The sequence below is a fragment of the Leuciscus leuciscus genome, assembly GCF_965113295.1.
Source record: "Leuciscus leuciscus genome assembly, chromosome: 13".
NCBI classification, from domain to species: domain Eukaryota; kingdom Metazoa; phylum Chordata; class Actinopteri; order Cypriniformes; family Leuciscidae; genus Leuciscus; species Leuciscus leuciscus.
The window spans coordinates 3,623,433-3,649,238 of record NC_138737.1 but is presented as its reverse complement, the minus strand read 5'-3'; the positions used below and the strand labels follow the sequence as shown (position 1 = coordinate 3,649,238).

Below are 25,806 nucleotides of genomic sequence, written 5' to 3'. Positions count from 1 at the left end.
AGAAATCTCTCAGATTTCATTAGAAAGATCTTCATTTGTGTTTTCCGAAGATGAGCGAAAGTCTTACGGGTTTGAAAAGACATGAGGGCGAGTAATTAATGATGGAATTTTGGGGTGAACTAACCCTTTAAAAATAAGTGGGAAAAAATCACAAAATAAAAATGACAAAAACACAACAAAATTAACACCTTTAAATTGAAAATGAAAGCATAAAATATAAACCCATGATAGGATCTCAGTGATACTAAAATAACTGTGGTGCGTCATTGCTGAACAAGAACCTGTAAACATGATGTTGTGGAGCGTTTTGATAAGCTTTATTTTGACTAAGTGGTTGTTCACCGTTTCTGAAATGCGTCTTCCTATCCTGCGATTAGATTGTGGGGTTTGTTCTGCTGAGATCCATATCCGATGTTTGTTTAATGCGCTTGTTTATGACAATCACAAGCTTTTATATCTGAGTATTTCCTTTCAGTTTGTTCTCTGCTCTCTGCTTTATTCTCTTCAACAGCTTTAAGACGATCATCCAGTATATCGATAATCAGTTTGAGCGATACCTGCACGACGAGAGCGGACTGAACCGCAGACACATCGTTGACAACAGAGTACACTGCTGCTTTTACTTCATCTCTCCGTTTGGACACGGGTAAAACACCTGCACATGTTCTGCCTCTCTTCATCAGTCAGTATAGCGTTTTATCCCTGCAGAAAGTGGCTTAGCTTTAGCCCTCAATTAAGGCTTGTTTACAGCAAGAGTGATGCATCAAAGCAACATGAAACACCAACAAAAATCACAATTGAATTTTACATTGTTCAAATATGATGTGAATTGTCATAAAAAAAAAACTCAGCTAAATATTTACACACATGCTATTCAGACTAAGTGTAAAATAGATTTTCAGCAGCTTCTGAGAATAATTCTTAGGTCACATGAAACCCCAACAAAAAAGTAAACATTCACATCAAAGCTGTTCAAACTTCAAACATTTATTGAATTGCCGACAAATATTCGCCCATCACATCATTTCAGGATGAATTTTAATGGTAGATGCATTGTTTTGTTTCCCTTCCTGTTATGGTGATAATTCATGCTTGGTACAAACATATCTTTACTCTGATTATTTTTCATGTTTTCATATGAGAACCTTTTTTTTTAATGTTTTTGCATTTTATTGGCATTTTATTTGATTAAAAATACAGTAAAAACAATAATATTGTGAAATATTATTACAATAGAAAGTAATTGTTTACTATTTGAATATTTTTTTTAAATGTAATTTATTCCTGTGATCAAAGCTGAATTTTCAGCATCATTACTCCAGTCTTCAGTGTCACATGATCCTTCAGAAATCATTCTAATATGATGATTTGCTGCTATATTTTTTGGGAATATATATTTTTTTGATGAATAGAAATTTCAAAAGAACAGCATTTATTTGAAATAGAAATATTTTGTAATATTATAAATGTCTTCACTATAAATTTATTTTGATAAATTTAATGAATCCTTGCTTAGTAAAAGTAAAAAAAAATAAAAAAAATCATACTGACCCTAAACATTTGAATGGCAGTGTGTGTGATTTTTGCTTTTGTGTGCTTGATTTTTCAAAAAAAAAAAAAAATGTTTACATTTTTTTTATACCAGCCTGAAGCCTCTAGATGTTGAGTTTATGAAGGCGATCCACAGCAAAGTCAACATCGTTCCTGTAATCGCCAAAGCCGACACGCTCACGCTGAGAGAGAGAGATCGCCTCAAGAGAAGGGTAAGGGTCAAGCCTTTTCTCTCTAGAACAAGTACAACTGATCATGTGATCCAGAACTAGTTGCAAAACTGACAACAAATGGTATATTTGAGCTTCTTTGTGGTGTAGATTTGTGCTTTTTTAAGATAATAAGAAACACACTTTTGACCGGTACACTGAATGTTTGGTGATCAGGCGTAGGATGTGCATGTGTTCATGTTCATGCATTGTGACATTCCTGGCAGTCTGGCGTGGACACAAGTGTGTAAAAAGACACACTGACCATGTATGTACTGTAGTGCACGGTTCTCCATGGACAATAGTGGCCTCCTTGTGCTGTCTGCAGGTGTTTCCCTTTAACACACACAGAATCACACACCCTCTGGATTGTGTCTGAAGCGAGGTCAGGTGTGTGCCGACCTGCACGCTCCATGTCTTCCCGCTGATGTGCTCCGCAGGTTAAGTAGGACGGTGATTATGGGGCTTGTATCTGGCTCGACTTCATTGGGATGTAATCTGTAATCCCAGAGGAAGCTCGTGCAGATCAACATGAGCGCTGGAGCTGGTTCAGCATTTCTGATGCTGCTTTGAGCACAATTATGTTAATGAGTGGTGGAGGTTTATTTTGAGCAGTGTTTGAATCATACGCTGCCTCTTAAAAGTTATAAAACTCGTAAAACCTCCATTTGTAAAAACAAAAACAAAATTTTTAGAGGGTTTAACAGCACAAATGTGAAGCCTACATTGTTGTTTAAGTGCTTATATTATATATATATTTTATATTATATATATACATACACACGCACTTATGGAAGCTTGTTTCTACACTGAATAATAAATAAATAATAATAATTGCAACTTTTTATCTCACAATTCGTACTTTTTTCTCACAATTGCGATATATCAAGTCAGAATTGTGACTTTTTTTCTCAGAATTGCGAGATATGAAGTCAGAATTGTGAGAAATAAAGTCGCAATTCTGAGAAATAAAGTCACAATTGCGTGTTATAAAGTCAGAATTGTGAGATATAAACTTTTCTGGGGTAAAAAAAAAAAAAAAGTCCCTTTTTTTCCCCTTAGAATTGGACTTTGTATCTCACAATTGTGAGTTTATATCTCACAATTCTGAGAAAAGATGTCAGAATTGCGAGATATAAACTCGCAATTATGTGTTATAAAGTCAGAATTGCGTGATATAAAGTCGCAATTGCGAGAAAAAAAGTCAGAATTGCGAGATGTAAACTCGCAATTGTGAGAGAAAGTCGCAATTATCTTTTAAAATGTTTTATTCTGTGGCGGAAACAAGCTTCCATACGCACTGGCAATTCAAAATTATGAAGTCAGTAAGATTTTTTTTTAATGTGAAGTCTCATCTACTCACCAAGACTGCATTTATTTAATTAAAAATACAGTAAAAACAGTAATATTGTGAAATATTTAAGACAGCTGTTGTCTATATTAATATATTTTTAAATGTAATTTATTCGTGTGATGCAAAGCTGAATTTTCAGCATCATTACATCAGTCTTCAGTGTCACATGACTCTTCAGAAATAATTATAATATGCTGAGAAACATTATATATATTATTATCACTCTTTAAAACAGTAGTGCTGCTTGATTTATACCACAGCATTTATTTGAAACAGGAATTTATTGTAACATTATAAATGCATTTACTGTCACTTTTGATCAATTTAATCTGTCCTTGCTGAATAAAAGTAAATGCATTTCTTTATAACCCCAAACTTTTGAATGGTAGTGAATATAAATGATGGTTTCTAGTTTTATAAGATGTATTTAGTGCACCGTGAAGAGTAAAAGTGACTTTTTTTTTGTTGCCTTTTCCAATCATGTCCACAATTTTTTGTGTTCACGTAGAAAAAAGTCAATTTCATAGATTCTGTTTTTTTTTTTTTTTATGTAAACTTACATTTTTTCTGTCAAAAGTGGTTGAATAATTTGTGATTTGGTTAGCTAGTTTCCTCAGCCCTAACTTGTTAATCTGACGTTAGTGTGTCTGTGTATATAAGAAAAATGTGCTAATCTATACAGTCATTATGTGTTGTTTTATATCACTGAAGTCTTCAGTCTATTCCTGTATCTCAGCATGTTGCACATCGTTAGATTTTGCATGACAAAAGAGCCATAACAAAACAGCAGTGAAAGAATTTGTCCTCGATCCCCCACAAATCAACAACCCATGTGCTCACACTGACCTAACCAACTGTGAAGCCCTCAGACACCTGCTGATCAATGACTTTCACTTGCATTAAAAGAAACGAAAAAAGACCCAGTAATCACTGCACTCATCTTGTTTATGTTCTGACTAATCTTGAGTTTAGGCCGTTTCTGATTAAATGTCCCAATTGACCTCTGTCAGCGTCTTTTGTGTGTGTAAACATTGACTCATTACAGAAAACGGTCCTGTTAGAGACAGATTTAGATTAGAGACTAATGGAATCTTGTCCACATCCTGCAATCACTGCATGTTCGTCCATCTAAGTTGCAGGAAAGATTAGCCACTGTCAGCCATTTTAAGCTAAATGACCCAAACAGATGTCTATGTGTGTGTTCTCATGACGTGTGGAGCACAAATGCGCGCTTTTCGGGTTGAGATGTGTCATGCAGAAATACACAACTAATGTTTTCTATCACTCTTAATTAAATGTACTTCCTAGATGGCTCACAACACACAGGAAGTCACAGGGCTTCATTGCTTATTCTGGTCCATATATAGACAACGCTTTGGACACTGAATGCTTGTATTTATAGTAGTTCCTGTTATTCGCCTGCTCCTTAGATGCCAGTTTTCTCTTCCTGCAGGTAATTTCAAAACACATTTTCATAAACATTCCCACATTGCTGTGTTTGTCAATCCATGTTTTGGTTTTTAAAGGGGTTGTTCACCAAGAAGGAAAATTCTGTCATCATATACTTATCCTCACACATTTAACTTTCTTTTTTCACAAAAAAAACAAAAATATATTATATTATTAATTGGTTTTCAATTTATTATACTTTAAATTATCATTTATTCCTGTGATGCAAAGCTGAATTTTCAGGATCATTACTCCAGTCTTCAGTGTCACATGTGACATCCAGTCTATCACATTATCCTTTAGAAATCATTCTAATATTCTGATTTATTATGAGTGTTGGAAACAGTTCTGCTGCCTAATATATTTGATGAATAAAAGGTTAAAAAGAACTGCATTTATTCAAAATAAAAAAATATTTTATAATAATATAAATCTTCTTTACTATCACTTTTTATCAATTTAACACATCCTTGCTGAATAAAAGTATTGATTTATTTCAAAAAAAGAAAGAAAAAAAATGATTGACCCCAAATTACTGACCAGTAGTGAATATTGTTGTTACAAAAGATTTCTATTTTTAAAACATTTGCTTGTTTTCTTTTTATTCATCAAAGTATCCTGAAAAAGTATCACAGGTTATGAAAAAATATTAAGCAGCAGAACTGTTTCCAACTTTGATAATGAATCATCATATTAGAATGATTTCTAAAGGATCATGTGATAGACTGGATGTCACATGTGACACTGAAGACTGGAGTAATGATCCTGAAAATTCAGCTTTGCATCACAGAAATAAATGATAATTTAAAGTATAATGAATTGAAAACCAATTATTTTTAATTGTAATAATATATCACAATATTAAATTTTTTCTGTATTTTTGATCAAATAAATGCAGGCTTGATGAGCAGAAGAAACTTCTTTCAAAAACATTAAAAATAGTGACGTGTCCAAACTTTTGGCCTGTACTGTATAAGTGTGTGTGTGTGATATATATATATATATATATATATATATATATATATATATATATATATATATATATATATATATATGTATGTGTATGTATGTGTGTGTGTGTGTGTGTGTATCACAAAAATCGCATTGCTTCCCTTCAGAAGACATTTATTAACTCCCTAGAGCCGTATGTATTACTTTTATTAGGGATGGATGCACATGCTTTTTTTAGGCTTAAAAAAAGGGTACCATGTACTCCCGTTATAATGCTTGGAAGAGCCTAGATATTTTCAAATATACCTTCTATTGTGTTTGGCTGAAAGAAGAATGTCATATACACCTAGGATGGCTTGAGGCTGAGTACATTTTGGGATAATTTTCATTTTTGGGTGAACTATCCCTTTAAGCTCCAAAAAGCACTATAAAAGTAGTTAATGCATTATATTCCAAGTCGTATAAAGTGATGCACTATCATTCAAAAGTTTGAGGTCATAAGATTGATAAGAGTTTTTGGAAGAAATTAACGTTTATTCATCAAATCAGACTTTTCGTTGAAGCTTTATGTGAACTAACTACTGTTGTTGCTGTTGCTGAGAAACCCATGCCTACTTGAAACTTTGATTGTTTAAAACTTAATTTTAGGAAATTGCCCCATCAAATATGAATGTTAAAGTCGATGAATTGGAGGAAGTTTAATGCTTGTTCTTTTCATTGGTACCTCCACAAATGCTTGACTCCTTTTTCATACATCAGTGATTATCAGGAAAGTATGAACACTCCCTTCAGATTTCTGTCTACCTTTTCTTTTCCCAAGAAGACTCTCTTGGACGCAACTTCCAATAATCAGTTCTGAATTAATGTGGAAGCGCAAGTCAGCATTTCCCGCATTTCATGGTGTCGTCGCAACCGGTAAAGGTTCCCGGCCGTAAGAATGACGAATGGCCCATTGTGTCTTTGCGGCCTGACTGATATTTATGTTTAATTTTCACCCTCACTTTCTCACCGTGATAGCTTCGCTCTCATTCTCTCACAGGACTGCCACCCCTCTCCCCGATCTTTCTCGCACCATCATGAAAGGGGGAAGCAGCTTGTGTAGAACAATATGGCCTTCCTGTAATGTGTCAGGCCGATTGGCAGGGAAAGCCGGGTCAGCGTTGTGCAGGACTCTTATCAGAGGCCGGAGTGAGGTCATAAAACCCTGAAACTTATAAAGTACTCGAGGGACGTTTAGGTAGCTCTCGTTTCCTGCCCCGGCAGTGATATATGCCGAAGAGCTGCTCGTATGGAAACGCCAGCGGCAGGTCTCGTCCGTATGAGAAGGAAAGCCTTTGTGACCGAACTGACGTACATCTGGGAGGAGATTTTGTTCAGTCGAGTTGCATGCGATTCCCACAGGTCAGGTTGTTGGTGCGCTTGGTGGGTTGCATTGTTGTGTTTATGTGAATTTGAATGTTATTGTTGATGTTTGCCATGCTGTGATCCCCATCACGCTCATATCTCAGTCTCCAAACTGTCAAAGCTTTCCTCTCTTTGTCCTCTCGGTTGGCTCAATGGGAGAAATGTACGAAAGCACCAACGAGCGTTGTGCAAGATCGTGTGGTTGCCAAACGTTACCAGCCTTGTTGTTTTTAAAACACAGTGGGGTCAAAAAGTCTGAGAGCACTTGAGAAAATGCATGATTTAACACGCATGGTTTCATTACAAATTATACTATCGGCACAGCAGTGCAAGTTGAGTGAAAATTTGAGAATGTCTTTGGTGTGTTTCTCTTTTGCTTTAATGACATCAGACCTGGCAACTACATGAACAAAACTTTATGATCATGTTATCCAGCATGATTTGAGATGTTCAAAAGAGCATCTTGAGCATCAGTGGAAGCATATACGTATATACAGTACAGGCCAAAAGTTTGGACACGTTACTATTTTTTATGTTTTTGAAAGAAGTTTCTTCTGCTCATCAAGCCTGCATTTATTTGATCAAAAATACAGAATTTTTTTTTAATATTGTGATATATTATTACAATTTAAAATAATTGGTTTTCAATTTATTATACTTTAAATTATCATTTATTTCTGTGATGCAAAGCTGAATTTTCAGGATCATTACTCCAGTCTATCACATGATCCTTTAGAAATCATTCTAATATGATGATTCATTATCAAAGTTGGAAACAGTTCTGCTGCTTTATTTTTTCATAACCTGTGATACTTTTTTAGGATACTTTGATGAATAAAAAAAAAAAGAAGCAAATGTTTTAAAAATAGAAATCTTTTGTAACAACAATATACACTACTGGTCAGTAATTTGGGGTCAGTAATTTTTTTCTTTCTTTTTTTGAAATAAATCAATACTTTTATTCAGCAAGGATGTGTTAAATTGATAAATGATAGTAAAGAAGATTTATATTATAAGAAAATATTTTTTTTATTTTGAATAAATGCAGTTCTTTTTAACCTTTTATTCATCAAATATATTAGGCAGCAGAACTGTTTCCAACACTCATAATAAATCAGAATATTAGAATGATTTCTAAAGGATCATGTGATAGACTGGATGTCACATGTGACACTGAAGACTGGAGTAATGATCCTGAAAATTCAGCTTTGGATCACAGAAATAAATGATAATTTAAAGTATAATAAATTGAAAACCAATTATTTTAAATTGTAATAATATATCACAATATTACATCTTTTTCTGTATTTTTGATCAAATAAATGCAGGCTTGATGAGCAGAAGAAACTTCTTATATATATATATATATATATATATATATATATATATATATATATATATATATATATATATATATATATATATATATATATATATATATACCATGTATATGGTTTTCAATGTTGTGTCAGATTTTCTGACCACACTGTATGTTTTTGTGGGCGTGTGGTCATTAAGCACAGGGCTTTGGTGTTAAACGTGTTGTTTACTGTATGTTGTAAGACACTGTTATTCGTGATGTGTTAGACCAGTGAGGTCACTTTGTTTTCAAGGCTTTCCAGTCTTTTCATTCATCTGATCTTGATATCATGTCTTCCTCAACTGCAGAAGTTAAAACTGTGAATATCTCATGGTTTGGGTTTGTCCGTGTCCACATTCCTCCCTTAAATGAGGGTGTGGATATTTATGTATGTTCTCAAGCAGAATGATTGCATCCTGGAATTGCAGCTCACGCAGCCCATATAAAACAATAAATATCCAGCACCGGTCACATACGCTTTCTGTGACCAAGACTTGACCTTTATTTAACACTTCAGTTTTTCAGAATAGAGACTTGTAACACCTCCACTTAGTACGGCACAATCAAATCCAATTTGCGTTAAATAAACCTTTTTTTTTTTTAAGAAGCGTATTTAACGTAAAATTCACTAATAATCTATTACTCACCCTCATACCATTTTAAATCTGTTTCTGAGTTCATTTATTTTAAAGGACACATAATGAGTGTTGGAATGGTCATACTTTTGCATGCAAGTCTTTCAAACTGCAAAAAAGACATAAAACCACCAAGAAAGTACTATGTAAATAGTCCATACAGCTTGAATAATTACTAAATAACAGTGATTTAAATGGTGAATAATGGCTTACATTTCTATCTTGACTTGAAATATAGCGCACGAATCATATGGACTACTGTTACTTTCATGGTGCTTTTATGTCCATTTAAAGCTTGAAAGCCTCAATGACCAGTGTGATTCTTCTAAATTGTCATACAGGTTTAGAAATGCATGAAGGTAATTAAATATAAATGGTTTCTTTAAAGAGCATCTCTTATCTTTGGAATACCAAAATGTGAAGCTGATAATGAAATACTAAGATGTCTTACAATCAGCTAAAATTCTGCTGTTCTTATCCAATTGTTCATACTTTAATTGTAGCATCTGGTTGCCAAAGGCCTCTAAACACACACACACACACACACACACACACACATACGCATTCACACACACATACACATTCACACACACTCATCCCTGACTGGAATTTGCTGGAGTGAGCTTCTCCTCGCATCCCGCTGTTTCAGAGACGCCGGATTAACATTAGCCCTGGTACCAACACACACAAACAGGTCCAAGTAATTGGTCAGTCCTGTTGAGTTTCTTTCAGAATTATATAAAACCCCTGTGTGTTTTTGTACGAATGAAAGGCCTTCACGAGCTGCAGGTAGCCAGCGGTTTTATCCCGAGACAAGGGATCACAGTTAAGAACTTCACGGCTTTTCAGTTTGACACGCTTTACTGCTGAATAGTGATTTATTTATCTTTTTTTTTTACAGTATTTCATAACTGTTCATTCTGCTGAGTTCTGTCATTTTCAACCACTAAGTAGAATCTGCATGATAAACAAAGTGTTTTTGTGTTTAAAAGCGACGGTTTTAAACCGTGTAGAAACTGCAGGGAGTGGCTGGATTCAAGGTGCTTATTCATGCTGAAACTTGACTGCGAGAAACTACTGTTTTGCTCCCTGAAGTATAATCTCATAATAATTGGTCTGTAGACAGGAAAACTATATTTACCTTATTTTGATGTGTTATGTACTTATATAGTGCCCGTCCTATTTGTGGCTCCTATTTTTGTGCAAGTGACCAAATGTTTACGAGCCTTTTTTTAGTTGTACAAGTGGTACATTATCCAATTAGTGCGCAGTTATTAAGATTGTGTCATTTAGAGATTCTTCTGTAATCAGGTCATTTTGTTTGTGACCTAGTGCACTATTTTCCTTTACATTCAAAGCATTTTCTGGCACTCCCAACAGGTTCCCAGAGTGCCAGATCCATGTTTAGGTGCTAATATTTACAGATGCAACACATTCAGATTTTTCTGTCCCGTCTGTTTGCATTCACAGTTCAGTTTTGTGCTGCATGAAGTGATTTGTGTGCATATTGATCCATGCCGTGTTGTACAGTTGGAGAGCACGTTCTCGTCTCTCAGTTGTTCCCCAAATGTGCATTTTAAGGCATTTTAAGGTGTTTTGTGCTTTAAAATGTAAGTTGCTTACAGAGTGCTTCATAAGGACTGCAACTAGCATAAAGATGTGAGCTTGACTAACTTGTTTAGTCTTTATATATCTACTTGTTTGCTACTTATGTTTACATTGAACTGCAAATGAAGGCACGTTCACACCAAGAACGATAACTATATTAGCGGCCGTCCACACCGGGTGACGATATCGTTCTGTTTATTCTAAGCGCGCTGCAGTTTTGTTGTCGATTTAAATGCTCAAGCTCTTTAGAGTCGGATGGATTCTGATCGGATTCTCTTTGTCGTGGGGGTGTAATGGTACATGTATTCATCCCAAACTGTCCCAGTATGTACATCATGGTTCGGTGCATACAGTCACACTCCAATCCAGAAGGGGGCGCACGTGGTAATGCAACGCTGTTTGCTAACCAGGAAAAAGAGTAGAAGAAGAGGAGATGCTCTACGCACCAACCCAATACAAGAGAGTTCAGATGACACGCAAGAGCTTGCTAGTAGCCTATACGCTGAGTTTCAATACGTTTTTGTGACACTCTCCACAAACCTCACGGAAAGGAAACCGGGGCGGCATCCTGTTTGTTTTCTTTAATTTACAAAAGAACAATGTTTTGGTTTCATTCTGAGTGTACACAAATAAAAATAGACCCTTTTACAGTTTTGAAAAATCTCTTATCTGTTTAGCCATAATGACAGAGTATTGTTGTTTCCACTGTTATAATGAGACAAAATCATTTGGCATTGTGCCGATTGTGTCGTGTAAGTCTCACTACTACAGTCCAGTGATGAAATATGCATGGAAATGGGAAGCCTCAGGTGCCGCTTCACTCGCTGTCTCCTCGTGGAAAGGTGAAGTAGGCTCAGATGTGGGATAAATGGCACTTTTCTCTCCGTGCTCATCTTTCCATGGTTTCTTGAAAAAAAAAGCGTAATGATATTGAACTTTGTGTTCGGTTTACACTAAAGGAGGCTGTGCTGTCCCAATAACCTCAGGGGAGACTAAACGCCCCTCTTGCTAGTTGGAACAAACTTTAACTTGCACAACTGTCTGTCCAAAATAAATAAAAAGAAACCTAGCGTTGGGGATTTTTATTTATTTTATTTTTTTCTGTTGTACCGAAATCATGTCGAACCCCAAAACCGGGGTACGTACCGAACCATGACTTCCTGTGTACCGTTACACCCCTACTTTGTCGTTATCATTATAGTTATCATCCCTTGTGTAAACGAGCCTTTAGACCCCAAACTTTTAAACAGTACTTAATGCGTTTTTTCTTTATTCATGCATGCAACCAGATCTGATCTGTGCCCGATCTCGAGGGAAAATCAGAATTGGTTGACCATGTACACACATGCAGCTTGATTGAGCACATGACTGAAGAGACCAACTCCAACATCCAGCCCACACAAGCTTCGCCCAGTCGTACCCACAAATAGTCTTGCTCCGCAAACACATGGTCACGACTCATAATGCATCCTATAACAAACAAATTACAAGCATAATAGGTGAAACTCACTTCCCTTTTCAGTTCAGAGCCATGGAGAAACTCCCGTGCCATTGTTCCAGGCCAGACTCCAGGTGCCTCTGCCAATCGCGTGGAGGTGCTGCCAATCCAAACACATTTAGCCTCAGAGATAGACAGGGGGAGCTAATGATTGTGTTGAAGCCTGCGCCGATAACTCGCTTCAAGATTCTCGTGCTGCCAATAGATTCTGGAAAATCCTTGTTTCCGTATAAAGTGAAAAAACTTTTATCATTGTGCCAGTGTGTGAAAGGTTCTTGATGTTTTGTTTAAGACATCATTTGTTTTATTTATTATATCAGGGGACGAAGATGCTACTTCTCAAAGAGGATTTTAGCACGCTGACAGATTGTTGTGCTTTTGGATGCTAACATTAACTGTCAGCACACTTAGACAAGGTTGCATCTATAAATTCAACCCGTTTGGTCATGTAAAACTGTAGTCATGAAAGAATTGCTTTTTGTACTTTTATTTTAATATTGGTCAATGTACTGTACACCAGGGTTATTTTAGTTTTTATTTAATGTTGAATTAGCTTTTTTTTTTTAAATAAATAATTTTTTGTACAATTTTTGCTTTGTAACATTTCAAATTTTCATTTTGAATCTAATATTTAAAAAAAAAATTGCACCTTGAAGTTAACAAAACTGTTACTGTTTAATTTAGTTAAGTAGTTAACAATAATAAAACGCAGACTAATACTTGTGCACTATTCTATGCTTTGTGTCGGCCAGTTCTTTGCCTCCACGTCGTGCATTAAAATCGTTTAATAGTGTATTGTGCGTCATTTGTAAGTAAAAAAATGTATAGAGCACATTTATATTCAGCTTACACTGACCAAAGTGCTGTACAAAACAATCATGAAATACAATAAAATATAAAGATTAAAGATAACAGTTACTAATCCATAAATTAAAGCAGGGCTATGCAGTTTCGGGAATTTCTTCGCTGTATTCTCGCTTTTTGCTCGCAGGTTTCTCTATAGAGCTCCCCCTACAGCTTCGGAATAGATATTTGATAACACTGTCGAAAAACTCGTTGGCGACTCTCAGATACCAGAGGCTAGTAGATCAACGACATCAAAGCAGATGGGACATTCTTTAAAACGAGAATTTTAGCAGATTTTTTTTGCCGTAAAGCAATTCGTTACATCGCGAGACCTGATATCACGCGATACTTCCTGACGCTGAGCGTCCCGCCGGCCGAAAAAGGGTGGTTTTTCGGCTCACAGGCACTTGGGGGGTGCGAGACGACCACCATTCAAACCGAAAAAAGTCATATAACTATTCCAATGACTCCGAAGCTATTCGGTTAAGCCGTTAAGGTAAAAAAGTTACTTAGTTCACCTTTAATAATCAGGAAAGGCTAAAGAATAAAGATGTGTCTTAAAGGTATAGCGGAGGATTTTCCCGAATTTTAGAAACGAACCGCCCTCTCCACTTTTTGAAAAAATGCACATGCGCAACACTCTCCCTGCTCCCGAGAGGGAACGCCTATTAAACACTAGCATCGCTAATCATAGCTTACATTAACTTTTACTAGCAGTGATTTTAAATGGATTTCTTCAAATAGCATGCCAAACTTTACCTGTCGAGTAGAAACTTCGCGACTGAGGCATCGGTGGGAAGCCCAACCTGTGCTTTTAGCGCACGCCAGCGTGTGAAATATTCTCCCAAAAACACTGGTCTTGTTTCTTTCTTCAGAGGCCTTTCTCTTCTTGTCATACAATTCGTAGACACTTTTTCTCTTGCGACCCTCAGACATTTTGAAAAAACCCGGTGAGAACGGCGAGCTTCAATGAATGGCTGAAACCATAGCTCACCACACATATACTCCTGAAAGTGCGCATGCGCAGAAAGGACGAGCACGTACGACGGCCTTACGTAAACATATCACCAGAATGATTGACAATTAGGAGGACCAATAGTCTTGATGATCCACCCGGAAAAAGAAAATCCTCCACTATACCTTTAAGTCTAGATTTAAAAACATAAATAGAAGGAGTTGAATTGAATTGAATCCTAAAAAAGACAGGAAGTCAGTGAAGAGAAGCTAAAATTGGAATGATGATATCACTTTTTTTGCACTAGTTAACAGTCTAGCTGCTGCATTCTGAACCATCTGTAAACGTGCCAATGAAGATTGAGGAAGACCAGGCATGAATAACTTTTTCCAAGTCTTTTTCCAAGCAAAGTGTCGATTTTAAGTCTAGAAATGATTCTCAGTTGATAGTAGCTGTTTTTAACAAATGAGCTAATTTGTTTTCAAGACAAAGCTCAGAGTCGAAGTTAACTCCTTACTTTTTTGCATGTGACTTAGCATGAGATTGTCTAAGTTACTATCTATAGAGTTTCTGGTTTCGGAGGGACCAAAGATAATAACCTCAGTTTTCTCATTGTTAAGATGGAGGAAATGATTTGCCATCCAGCATTTAATATCCTCAAGACTTCAGAGAGTCTCTAGATTTTAATGGAAGGTGCATCTGAGAATCATCAGCATAGTTTCCTAATTTTATATTACAGAGTGGAAGCATGTACAGATTAAAGAGTAATGGGCCCAGAATGGACCCTTGAGGAACCCCACAGGAGAGAAAAACTGGCCAGTAGCCACTGAGAGTGTATCATATTTAAGACATGACTCAAACCAGAGTATTTCAATGCATGTCTGAAGGATATTGTCATCTACTGTGTCAAAAGCGGCGCTCAGATCCAGTAAAATCCAAATTTAACCAGAATCAACCGCAAGTAACAAATCATTCATCACTTTTAACAAAGCTGTTTCAGTACTGTGATAAGTTATAGAAACCTGATTGAAATGGTTCAAGTACCCAAGTCGAATTTAAAAACGGAAGTAACTGTGATAGGACAACTTTTTCCATAACTTTTGAAAGAGAGGGCAATTTTGAAATAGGACGATTTACATCGGCATGGGGCTTTTTAAGCAACGGCTGGACAACCGCATGCTTTAAAAACGAAGGGACAGTGCCAGAGACTAAACAGGAATTCATTATTACTTGAATGCTAGAACCAGTAGTATCAAACGAACCTTTAAGGATGTCAGAGGGAACAACATCGTGGTGGGGTGAAGTTGTAGACTTCATCTGCATCTCTAATTTCCTCAGGTCAGAGAAAGACCGGCTGAAAACTATTCAAAGTAGAGTATTAGAGTGAGAAGGAATAAGGGAGGATCCGATGCCATCAATCTTTTCAATAAAAAAAACTAAAAAATCTCTCACATTTATCAAAAGATGGTTCTGCCTTATTAGAGAGATCAGGATTATTGAATCTGGGGCAGTCTCTAGATTGAGTCTCCAATGAAACTTCTGATGTGCAGCTATATTTAACGATCAAAATGATAGCATCAACACAATGTATTAACTGGAATTTAAAAAACACAGATAGGCAGAACGCTGACGGGACAGACGGCAAACCGACAAACACATTAGCTGCCTGGGACGACTTTGGGACACAACTACTGATTAGCCGCTTATAAAATTGTCAAAATATGTCGCTGATCTGCTTTTCGTTTCAGTTTTATATACGGCCATATCTTAACTTCCTTTCCTGTTCCTGTGCATAAAAGTCACTATTGTGCCATTTTTCTTTGTTCATTGTGAAGCGACGTGTTTATTTTCCCATTTGGAGGTCAAGTCATCCAAAAAAATTAAATATCTCCATCTAGTCCACGCCCCAGATTTGGCACGAATGGGAAAGATGGACCCTTATAAATCTCGCACCCTTCGTCAATTTTGTTGCTCACCACGGATTCTGTTTGATCAGAGGAAGCTTGTCTACAGTCGTGTTCCCCACGGGCGCAACTGTGCCGTGTTTATTTGGACTCCGAACACGCAACAATGACACCCATGCAAACAATAACACACTCGCTGCGGTTCCGCGCTATGAAAACAGGACTAATCATAACAGGAGGGGGTTTCTGTGAAGACCAGCGGAGCAGGAGCTGCTCTCCCATTGAATCGCCGTCCCCGCTGAGATTACATGAAAGCACTTAGAATGTCAGGAAGAGGCTTCTGGTGGCGTTCTGGGCGTCATTACGTAATGGCATTGTGAATGTGCTTCTTAGAAAAACAGCTTTGAAGTTAGAAAAATAAATCCTAATGTCTGATCCACCACAGGTGCTTCAGAAGTGCTATTTTTTTATATATATATATATTTTTTTTTGGCTTAAGCAATGCTGTGTTTTTCAATCTCATATTCTGTTTATAAAATACACTTAAAAAAAAACTTAAAAAATGTTGGGTTAAAAATAACCCAACGAATAACCCAACTATGGGTTGGTATAGCACCTTCCCAACTGTGGGTTATTTTAACCCAATGCATTGAGTTAAACTTTAGTTGGGTTAAAATAACCCAACAGTTGAGTTAAATTATTTATTTATTTAGCATCCTTTAAGACCTTTAATATCACGAATACCGTAAAACAGGCCTAATGCTATAGATAGTGATTTCAGACTAGGCCTACTTAGTTTATTGTAGTAGGTAACTTACTGGTAAGTACATCTGTAAACAGTTTCGCTAGTGTAATGTTTTAATTAATTACTTTATTGCTGCTAGCGCGCTAACGGGGATATCTAGGATTAATTTCCTTAGGACTAAAGGGAACCGTTTTTTACAAATATAAAATTCAATTTTAGAATAATTATATTCAACGTCTCAGTACACAATACTTAATGTTATACATAAAAACGATATGACTTACCTTTCATAATCAGGATGTAGCAGCAGCTTCTGCGTTGACTGTCTGTCACTGGGCCGTTAAAATTGGAACCGTCGCTGCGGAAACCGTGGGCTATTTAACCCAATAGTCGGGTTATTTCTAGAAATTAACCAACGATTTAAAAAAATGACCCAATATTTTTGGAAAATAACCCAACATATTGACCCAATATGTGTAACCCAACGGTTGGGTTAAAAAAATAACCCATAGTTTATTACTGTGAAACTGGGAATATCCCCCACATTACTTTTTCATCATAGTTTTCACTGGTTCAGTTTGGTGTAAGGTGAAAATCTTGATGGATGTGTTCAGGTCATGGGGTAATTGGGGCAAGATCTGTTTTGGACAGACTGTATCTGTTATCTGACTGGTTCTAAACTCCCTACGTGTGGATCCAGTAAGTCGTTTTATATTGAGTGATTCATAAGATTCCTGTTCTCAGCATCAAAGAGTTTCCTCAGGTCTCTCTGAGAGCGCTCCAGATGACAACGTGCTGAGAGAACGTTGGAAGTTGTAGTGTCCAATGCTTTTTATGTCCATGCCTGAAAGCCATGTGTGTGTTTTTTTTATTAATTTTTTTATTTTAATTTAAATTCATTCTAAATGTAATTAGTTATTTTAAATTAACCATTTAAACTTAATGATTAATTTACAAGTACAATTAAGATGTATAATATTTTAACTTATGATGTATATAAACGTACATAAATTAAGAATTTATTGTTATTATGCATTTATTGAATTAAAAATTGAAATTTACACTAACTATTTAATAAAAAATTTACAAGTATAATTATGGTTTTTCACGCTTATAATTCAGCTAAATTGATTACACTGGGTCTGAACGTAAAGGTTTTTAGCTTATATAAATAAATGTATAATATATCATATATTTAATATAGGTATATGCGTGTATGTAGTTAATGTTAAATAATTATTTAATTTAAAATATACAAGTATAATTAAGATTTTCTTTGCGCTTATACTTCAGCTAATTCCACAGACCAAGGTTTATAGCTTTTTTTAAAATGTATTTCATGCAGATTTTGGATGAGATCAGTGAGCAAGGGATCCGGATCTACCAGCTTCCCGACGCTGATTCGGACGAAGACGAAGAATTCAAGGAACAGACGCGTGTCCTAAAGGTCAGAGGTCAAAGTTTTTAAGTTCATTATCAGCTCTGTAACACTGCCCGACCCCCTCCCAAAGGCTTTGATTAAAGTTGAACGAGTGTGTTTGTGTGCAGGCCAGCATCCCGTTTGCCGTCATCGGCTCCAACCAGCTGATAGAGGTGAAGGGGAAGAAGATCCGTGGACGCTTGTACCCGTGGGGGGTGGTGGAGGTGGAAAACCCCGAGCACAATGATTTCCTCAAGCTGCGCACTATGCTGGTGTGAGTACACACACACACACACACACAAACACACACACGTTATCTAAACACGTTTAACCTCCTAAATATGAGAAACATAATAATAATAATAATAACTGAAAAGGTGAATCTGTTTACATGACCATTTCCACCCTCTGAACCCGAGAGTCCAACAGAATATTTTTGTTGCCGTTTCTTTTGAGACTCCTTGATGTAAATGAAACTCTTCACATGCCAAATGAGCAACAAGGCTCACTTAACAATAGAGCTTTTGCAAAAATACTTTAAAATAAGATAACAAGGACAGGGTGATTCGTACAAAATGTTTCATTCCAAAAGTAAAAAATGTTTTTGCATAAAGAAAATTAATCCAGTTTTATGACCATTAAAATGTATGCATTTTCGACGCACATTTCCACTCAAAATTCTCTTTAATGTAATGCATCTGCATGATTTATTTATTCTCAATGGTGATTCTCATTAGTTATGAGTCTCAAAACTGTATTTTAATGAGAAATGAACACCTTACAATAAGGTTTTATTTGTTAACTATATTATTCAACATTAACTAACGATGAACAATACTTCTACATTTATTAATCTTAGTTAATTTTTACATTTACTAATACATTTCTAAAGTTGTATTTGTCAACATTTGTTAATGCACTGTAAACTAAAATGAACAAAAAAAGAACAATTAGAGCTTTACTAACATTTACAAAAATGAATGATTGCTTTAAAAAATATATTTCTCATGTTAAACAAATGAGACCTTAATGTAAAGTGTTGCTGAAAAACTAAATGCATTTAAATCAGCATACAAAATAAAAGGTAGAATAACAGATCCCACAGTGATGTACAAATACTTTAAATAATAATGTTTTAAGTAAGGGATACTTTAAATAATATTAATTAGTGAATATAATAATATATTATATTGTAATGCAAAATAGTAATGCAAAATAATAATATTATTTTGCATTACATTATTGAAAAATTTATTTTATTCATTATTATGAATATGTCTCAATGAAAAAACTCTAATGGTGGTAAAATAGGCTGTAATTTCTTTATGCAAAAACATAGTTTCTTATTTCTTTGATTTTGGAGGAAATATGTCCCGTGATATCTTATAAGACATCATTTGGGTGTCTGTTGGCTTGATGTCTCCCTTTGTTCTGCAGCGCCCTCTGCTGACATAAATCTGTAAGCTTTATGTGTATGTGTATGTGTGTGTGTGTGTGTGTGTAGAACTCACATGCAGGACCTGCAGGAGGTCACTCAAGATCTCCACTATGAGAACTTCCGTTCAGAGAGACTAAAGCGAACTGGCAGGTAAGGCAAATCAACAAACACGATCCCAGATTGCCAAGGGGTCATAAAGTGCCGTTTTCCTAGTTAATCACTGTTTTATTGACACCCGGCATGAATACACACATTTTAAAAGTTCATAACTGCTCAGTTGAAAGATTTAACAGTTGAGACCTGATGATCAAACATTACTCAATCAATCACAAACTTGCTTATTTGATTGGTAAAATAGAAATAGTGCAGAACCTTAAATATTTCTGAAGCGATTTTACATAAAACTTATTGTAAATTTGTCAAAATCCTACAAATTAGACTGTCTGACCCTACTGATCCCCACTACACGTGAACGGAGTTTGCACATTTCCATGGTTAATAGGACTCTCTATACTTAATTTAATGTCTCCTGAATTTATAGCATTAAATTATTTATTTTTCTCAAAGCTAAGCACAACAAATAGCAGAATAACTCGTGTGATACATCTGCGTCGTGTTTCAGTGACTTTCCCAGTTTAATTCTCACATTTATAGTATTTAGAGCTCCTAACTTAATAGATAAGCTGTGTTACTATGAGGAATGATTAGCTCAAAATGTAAATCTGTATGCAGGTGCGAGGTACATCATCTAAATGAGATATTTATACCACTCACGCTTTTGCTCAGTGTCGGCATGCGAGGGATTTAAGTGAATATTTGGTGTATATTTGTGCTAAAAACCATGTGTTCCAGCAGGGCGGTTGAGGAAGAAGTGATGGACAAAGACCAGATCCTCCTGGAGAAGGATGCTGAGGTAAGTCACAAACACATATGCATATCATTTTGACAATCGGTTCAAACTAATATATCACTTTGTAATGTTTTTGAGAAAAGTCTCTTCTGCTCACCAAGGCTGATGTAAAATATACAGTAAACAGAGTAATATTGTGAAACCATACAAAATCGTCCATATCGTGCTTAATTTGTTTGCGAAACTCTGGCCTATGGGAATGTATATCCCAGTCAGGCTGGGATGCAATCAGTGCAGTTTATAAACATGCATGTCTGCACAGGAAATGACATCAACTTCCTGCAGCACTGAACATAGAGTATGTACACTTACGATGTAAAGAGTATGTGTATACAGGCTTAAAGGGATAGTTCACCCAAAAATGAAAATTAGCCCATGAAGCCAACTCACCCTGAAGCCATCCTAGGTGTATACGACAATCTTCTTTCAGACGAATACAATTGGAGTTATATAAAAAAAATGTCCTGGCTCTTCCAAGCTTGATAATGGGAGTGAATGATTTTGTCCATCTAAGTCAGGGATGGGCAACTTCGGTCCTGGAGGGCCACTGTCCTACAGAGTTTAGCTTTAACCCTAATCAAACACACCTGAACAAGCTAATCAAGGTCCTCAGGATTACTAGAAAATTACAGGCAGGTGATTTTTTCAGGGTTGGAGCTAAACTCTGTAGGACAGTGGCCCTCCAGGACCGAAGTTGCCCATCCCTGATCTAAGTCCATTAATGCGCATCTATTCATGATTAAAGTCCTCCACACGGCTCTGCGGGGGTTAATAAAGGTCTTCTGAAGTGAAGCGATGCGTTCGTGTAAGAAAAATATCCATATTTAAAACTTTCTCGACTAAAATAACTAGCTTCCGGCAGACGCATCGATTTACGGCAAGAGTAACACTTGAACTTGACGCACAACGTAATGACAAACGTGGGATGTTTGAACCGCGAGAGGCGTCAATTGCTGTCATTACGTTGTGTGTCAAGTTCAAGGGTTAACCACCGTTCACACCGCGCTGTATGTCGCTAGTCTCTGTTCTGTGAAGTCGCTTGTGGGCGTTTGTTGTGCTGTCGCTCTAATGTTATTGGTAGACTGCACGTCTGGCCATATCTATACAAAATACCATCACAAGTGAGATATACAACTATATCATTTTAATTTGACTAGGAATTAGGCTCAAAAGAAACGGTATGCTGTTGGGAGAGTGTTTTTATATTACCACAGCAGTGTTCAGTGGATTAAATCATTTAGCCTACTAGATTAACGATCGATCAATCAACAGATTAACTCATACTGTCATAAATTACTAAAACGTCATTCGAATTTAACAAATAATACATTTTCTTGTTTCTAATAGTCAACGTAATGCAGGAGATGGTCCTCACTGCAGAACACGAAATCCAGGGGGAGGAGTTGGATCCAGATCCAACTCCTCCCACCTTACATATACCTAAACCTACCCATCTCCACCTCCTGATCCCTAAACCCACCCCTAAACCTACCAATCTCCACCCCCTGATCCCTAAACCCACCCCTAAACCTACACATCTCCACCCCCTGATCCCTAAACCCACCCCTAAACCTACACATCTCCACCCCCTGATCCCTAAACACACCCCTAAACCTACCAATCTCCACCCCCTGATCCCTAAACCCACCCCTAAACCAACACATCTCCACCCCCTGATCCCTAAACCCACCCCTAAACCTACACATCTCCACCCCCTGATCCCTAAACCCACCCCTAAACCTACACATCTCCACCCCCTGATCCCTAAACCCACCCCTAAACCTACCACTAAACCTACACATCTCCACCCCCTGATCCCTAAACCCACCCCTAAACCTACACATCTCCACCCCCTGATCCCTAAACCCACCCCTAAACCTACCAATCTCCACCCCCTGATCCCTAAACCTACCAATCTCCACCCCTGATCCCTAAACCCACCCCTAAACCTACACATCTCCACCCCCTGATCCCTAAACCCACCCCTAAACCTACACATCTCCACCCCCTGATCCCTAAACCCACCCCTAAACCTACACATCTCCACCCCCTGATCCCTAAACACACCCCTAAACCTACACATCTCCACCCCCTGATCCCTAAACCCACCCCTAAACCTACACATCTCCACCCCCTGATCCCTAAACCCACCCCTAAACCTACCAATCTCCACCCCCTGATCCCTAAACCCACCCCTAAACCTACACATCTCCACCCCCTGATCCCTAAACCCACCCCTAAACCTACACATCTCCACCCCCTGATCCCTAAACACACCCCTAAACCTACACATCTCCACCCCCTGATCCCTAAACCCACCCCTAAACCTACCAATATCCACCCCCTGATCCCTAAACCTACCCATCTCCTCCCCCTGATCCCTAAACCTACCCATCTCCACCCCCTGATCCCTAAACCCACCCCTAAACCTACCAATCTCCACCCCTTAGATCTGGATCCAACTCCGCCCCCTGGATCTTGTGTACTGCAGTGAGGTGCTACTGTAATGCAGGGGAAACTGTAAAATGAACTGCAGCAGTGCTAAACTTGCATCATAAAATTAAAAAACTAATGTGTGAATTAAACTCACTGAGACTGTCGCCAGTTTCTTTTCCATGCATCATTTTATTATATCCATGTATGTGGTTACAGTCAAATCATATAAAACTGTGAAATCGCCTTCAAACTCTTCCGTCTTGCCTGCACTCGAGATGGTGACGTGAGCTGAGCTCCACTGAAAGTCTTCTTTCCTATTGGTTGTCGCTCGCGAAAATCGCTTCTCATTTGCATAAAGTTGAAATTTCTGAACTTTTGTCGCGCGTCTCTTGACGTCAGAAGTCGCCAGCGCTCCATAGAAATGAATGGGATCATGTCGCTGCGTGTCGCTGGCGGTGTGAACGGGGCTTTACTCTTTTGCCGTAAATCATTTTGGGGTGAACTATCCCTTTAAACTTGCACAAAGATAGTAAAACCTGAAATCAGCTACATTATGGGAAGCAGCCAAAAGCCCCAAAGAGGAAAACAGATTAATAAACACGCTGAATAAAGTTTTAATTAATATGTAAAAGTGCAAAAGTGAGCGTTAGGTTTAAGGGATAGAAAATATCATTAGCTTAGTTTAAAAATGGAAAGACTTCACCAAGATACAAAACAAACACAAGTGTGTTTTAATCATCATCTTCATCATCAGTGATGTATTTAGAGGAGCCGTTGTGTACAGTATGTTCTCTAATTATCATGATTGTAGTGATTAGACCTTAATTAGAGTGCTGTGTAATTGTGTTTATGTTTCACTGTGTTTATGTGTATGTGTCAGTCTACACGAGGTGTAACAATGTTAGATGATGTGCAGTAAAGTGTGAAAATACACAAACACACACTTCTAATTTAAATTTTAGCTGGAAAATACAGAAAAATACAGTAAAAACAGAAATATTGTGAAATAGTATTACAATTTAAAATAACAGTTTTCTATTTGAATATATTGTCAAATGTAATTTAATCCTGTGATACATTTTCAAAGCTGAATTTTCAGCATCATTACTCCAGTCTTCAGTGTCACATGATCCTTCAGAAATCATTCTAATATGATGATTTGCTCAGGAAACTATTCTACATATTATTACAGGTATTCATTTGTTTATATATATGTTTTATATACATATTATCCGCTTTTGCTTCTTTTGCAGCTGAGACGCATGCAGCAGATGATCGCTCAGATGCAAGCTCAGATGAAGATGAAACCGGGAGACGACTAAGTGTGTGTGTGTGTGTGTGTGTGTGTGTGTGTGTGTGTGTGTGTGTGTGTGTCTGTTTGTATGTTGTGGGAACAGGAAGTGCCATCTGACTGGAGGTTGCATTTATCCTACCCTTTTCTAAACACTATTTTCTCTTATCCCTCATGTTTATCAGATTGATGGAACATTATGTTAATGAGGCCTAATTAATGTAACCAATCACTATCGCAGCTCCGCCCATATGAATAACCTCGCCACTGAAACCAACGGTCCATTATGATGTCGTTTAATCAAGTCTTTGTGCAATCAGATTAGATGCCGTTAATAATTTATATCATGATTCTACTGACAATGTTCAGCATATGTTCATCTGTATATTGATCGGGGTTTGTGGTCAGCTCAGCTGTATTTAGACCCCGAAGGCATGATGTTTTTCTGTGCCAAAACACTATTTTTAAGCTGCCTGGCTTGTACCAGTCGTGCTTTTCACGCATCAGACTGGCATACGTTTACCAGATAAGCTCGTCGATACTTTATAGAGTGCTTGTGGATAAATAGGATCAAATAAGTGGATGTTGTACTTGTAGATGCACCTTGTCAAGTTTACAGTTTTATCAAATGGACAGGTTCATAAATCGTGATGCATTCACAGACATTAATTAATATCAGAGTTTGTTTAAAAATGTTTGTTTGTGTTCAGTCATGTGTGCTTAGCACTACGTTCTTGATGGAGTAACATAGACTGAGATGCATGTCAAATTTCATCACAAAAAGTAGCATCACTATAAAAGAAAATTGCCTTTCTTTTCAATGCATTTAAATCTCTTATTTGTCAAGTCAAGCTGTGCGGCGGGCAGGGTTTCCCTCTAGTGGACGCTACGGGAAAACAAGCTGAAGTCCGATTTATTGGATCATGAAAAAACTAAGACTACAATTGGACAATCTCTTGACATCATGTTACATTTTGTCAATAATGCAATATCTGGTCAGTATCTTTTTTGAAAGGAAACATTGCACAAGAGTTCACCTTTCATATTTAGAAAGTGTGAATATTAATGGTACTAAAATGAGGATAAAGACAAGTTATGTTTATTGTGGACGCACTGGGTGTCAGCTGTATTTTAATTCACAGAAATGCCTTAAAACTCCACTTAGATGCACACATTTGTAGGCTTTCTCTTCTTTTATACTTATATTCTCATGGTGTGGGGTTTTCTATCAGTTTTATTGCTTTTTTTTTTTACTTTATTTACTACTTTAAACAATAACATCTACTGCAGTGGACTTTATATTTTTTGTTTACCAGCTGGTACGTTTTACTGTATGTTTTAAAAGTTCGTTTTAACGGTCTAAGAAACGCACCATCAGACATTTGACAGCATTGTAGTGAGTTATCTGCTAATCATTGATGTCTGCAGTAAACACACTGATTTTGTTTTGTTGTCTTTGTGGTTCAGCCCAGTTATTTTGACTTGGTTATCTCCTGTTTTGGCCTTTTTAAAGAATTAACATTTGTGCGGTACAGTAACGCTTACTTCCCTGTTTTACATCTTCCTTTTTGTACTTGCTCGTGTTGAGAAATAAATTACTTTCTGAGTCATTTGTTTGGAATGCTTTAATTTTCTGCAAGCATGAATGTTTGAAGTCTCAGAAATGGTTTGTGTATTTGTATGAATATCATTAATTTCCCTTTGTACACCTTCAATTATATTTGACACCATTTTTGACTAGTTTCATTGATGCTGCAAATTTTATGCTTATCCTGCTTAATTTTTCACATGCTTGTTTTTTTTTATTAACAAATATATAAAACTCATTGAAACCAAATAAAG

The 25,806-nt window shown here is 36.8% G+C and overlaps 1 protein-coding gene across 2 annotated transcripts in view; it reads left to right on the top strand.

Annotated features, from left to right (window-relative positions):
- Positions 1–25,574, top strand: part of LOC309512346 (septin-2) — a 41,975-nt gene extending 16,401 nt beyond the window's left edge. The window contains exons 6-12 of one of the 2 annotated variants that reach the window (XM_082187895.1): positions 512–646; positions 1,646–1,763; positions 17,815–17,916; positions 18,018–18,163; positions 19,394–19,477; positions 20,183–20,240; positions 23,927–25,574. In XM_082187895.1, the coding sequence (XP_082044021.1) occupies positions 512–646; positions 1,646–1,763; positions 17,815–17,916; positions 18,018–18,163; positions 19,394–19,477; positions 20,183–20,240; positions 23,927–23,995 (712 nt within the window). In that variant the 3' untranslated portion in view covers positions 23,996–25,574. Of the gene's footprint in view, positions 1–511; positions 647–1,645; positions 1,764–17,814; positions 17,917–18,017; positions 18,164–19,393; positions 19,478–20,179; positions 20,241–23,926 lie in introns of both variants that reach the window. The other variant, XM_082187894.1, reaches the window with a different exon arrangement.
- The last annotated feature ends 232 nt before the right edge of the window (positions 25,575–25,806 follow it).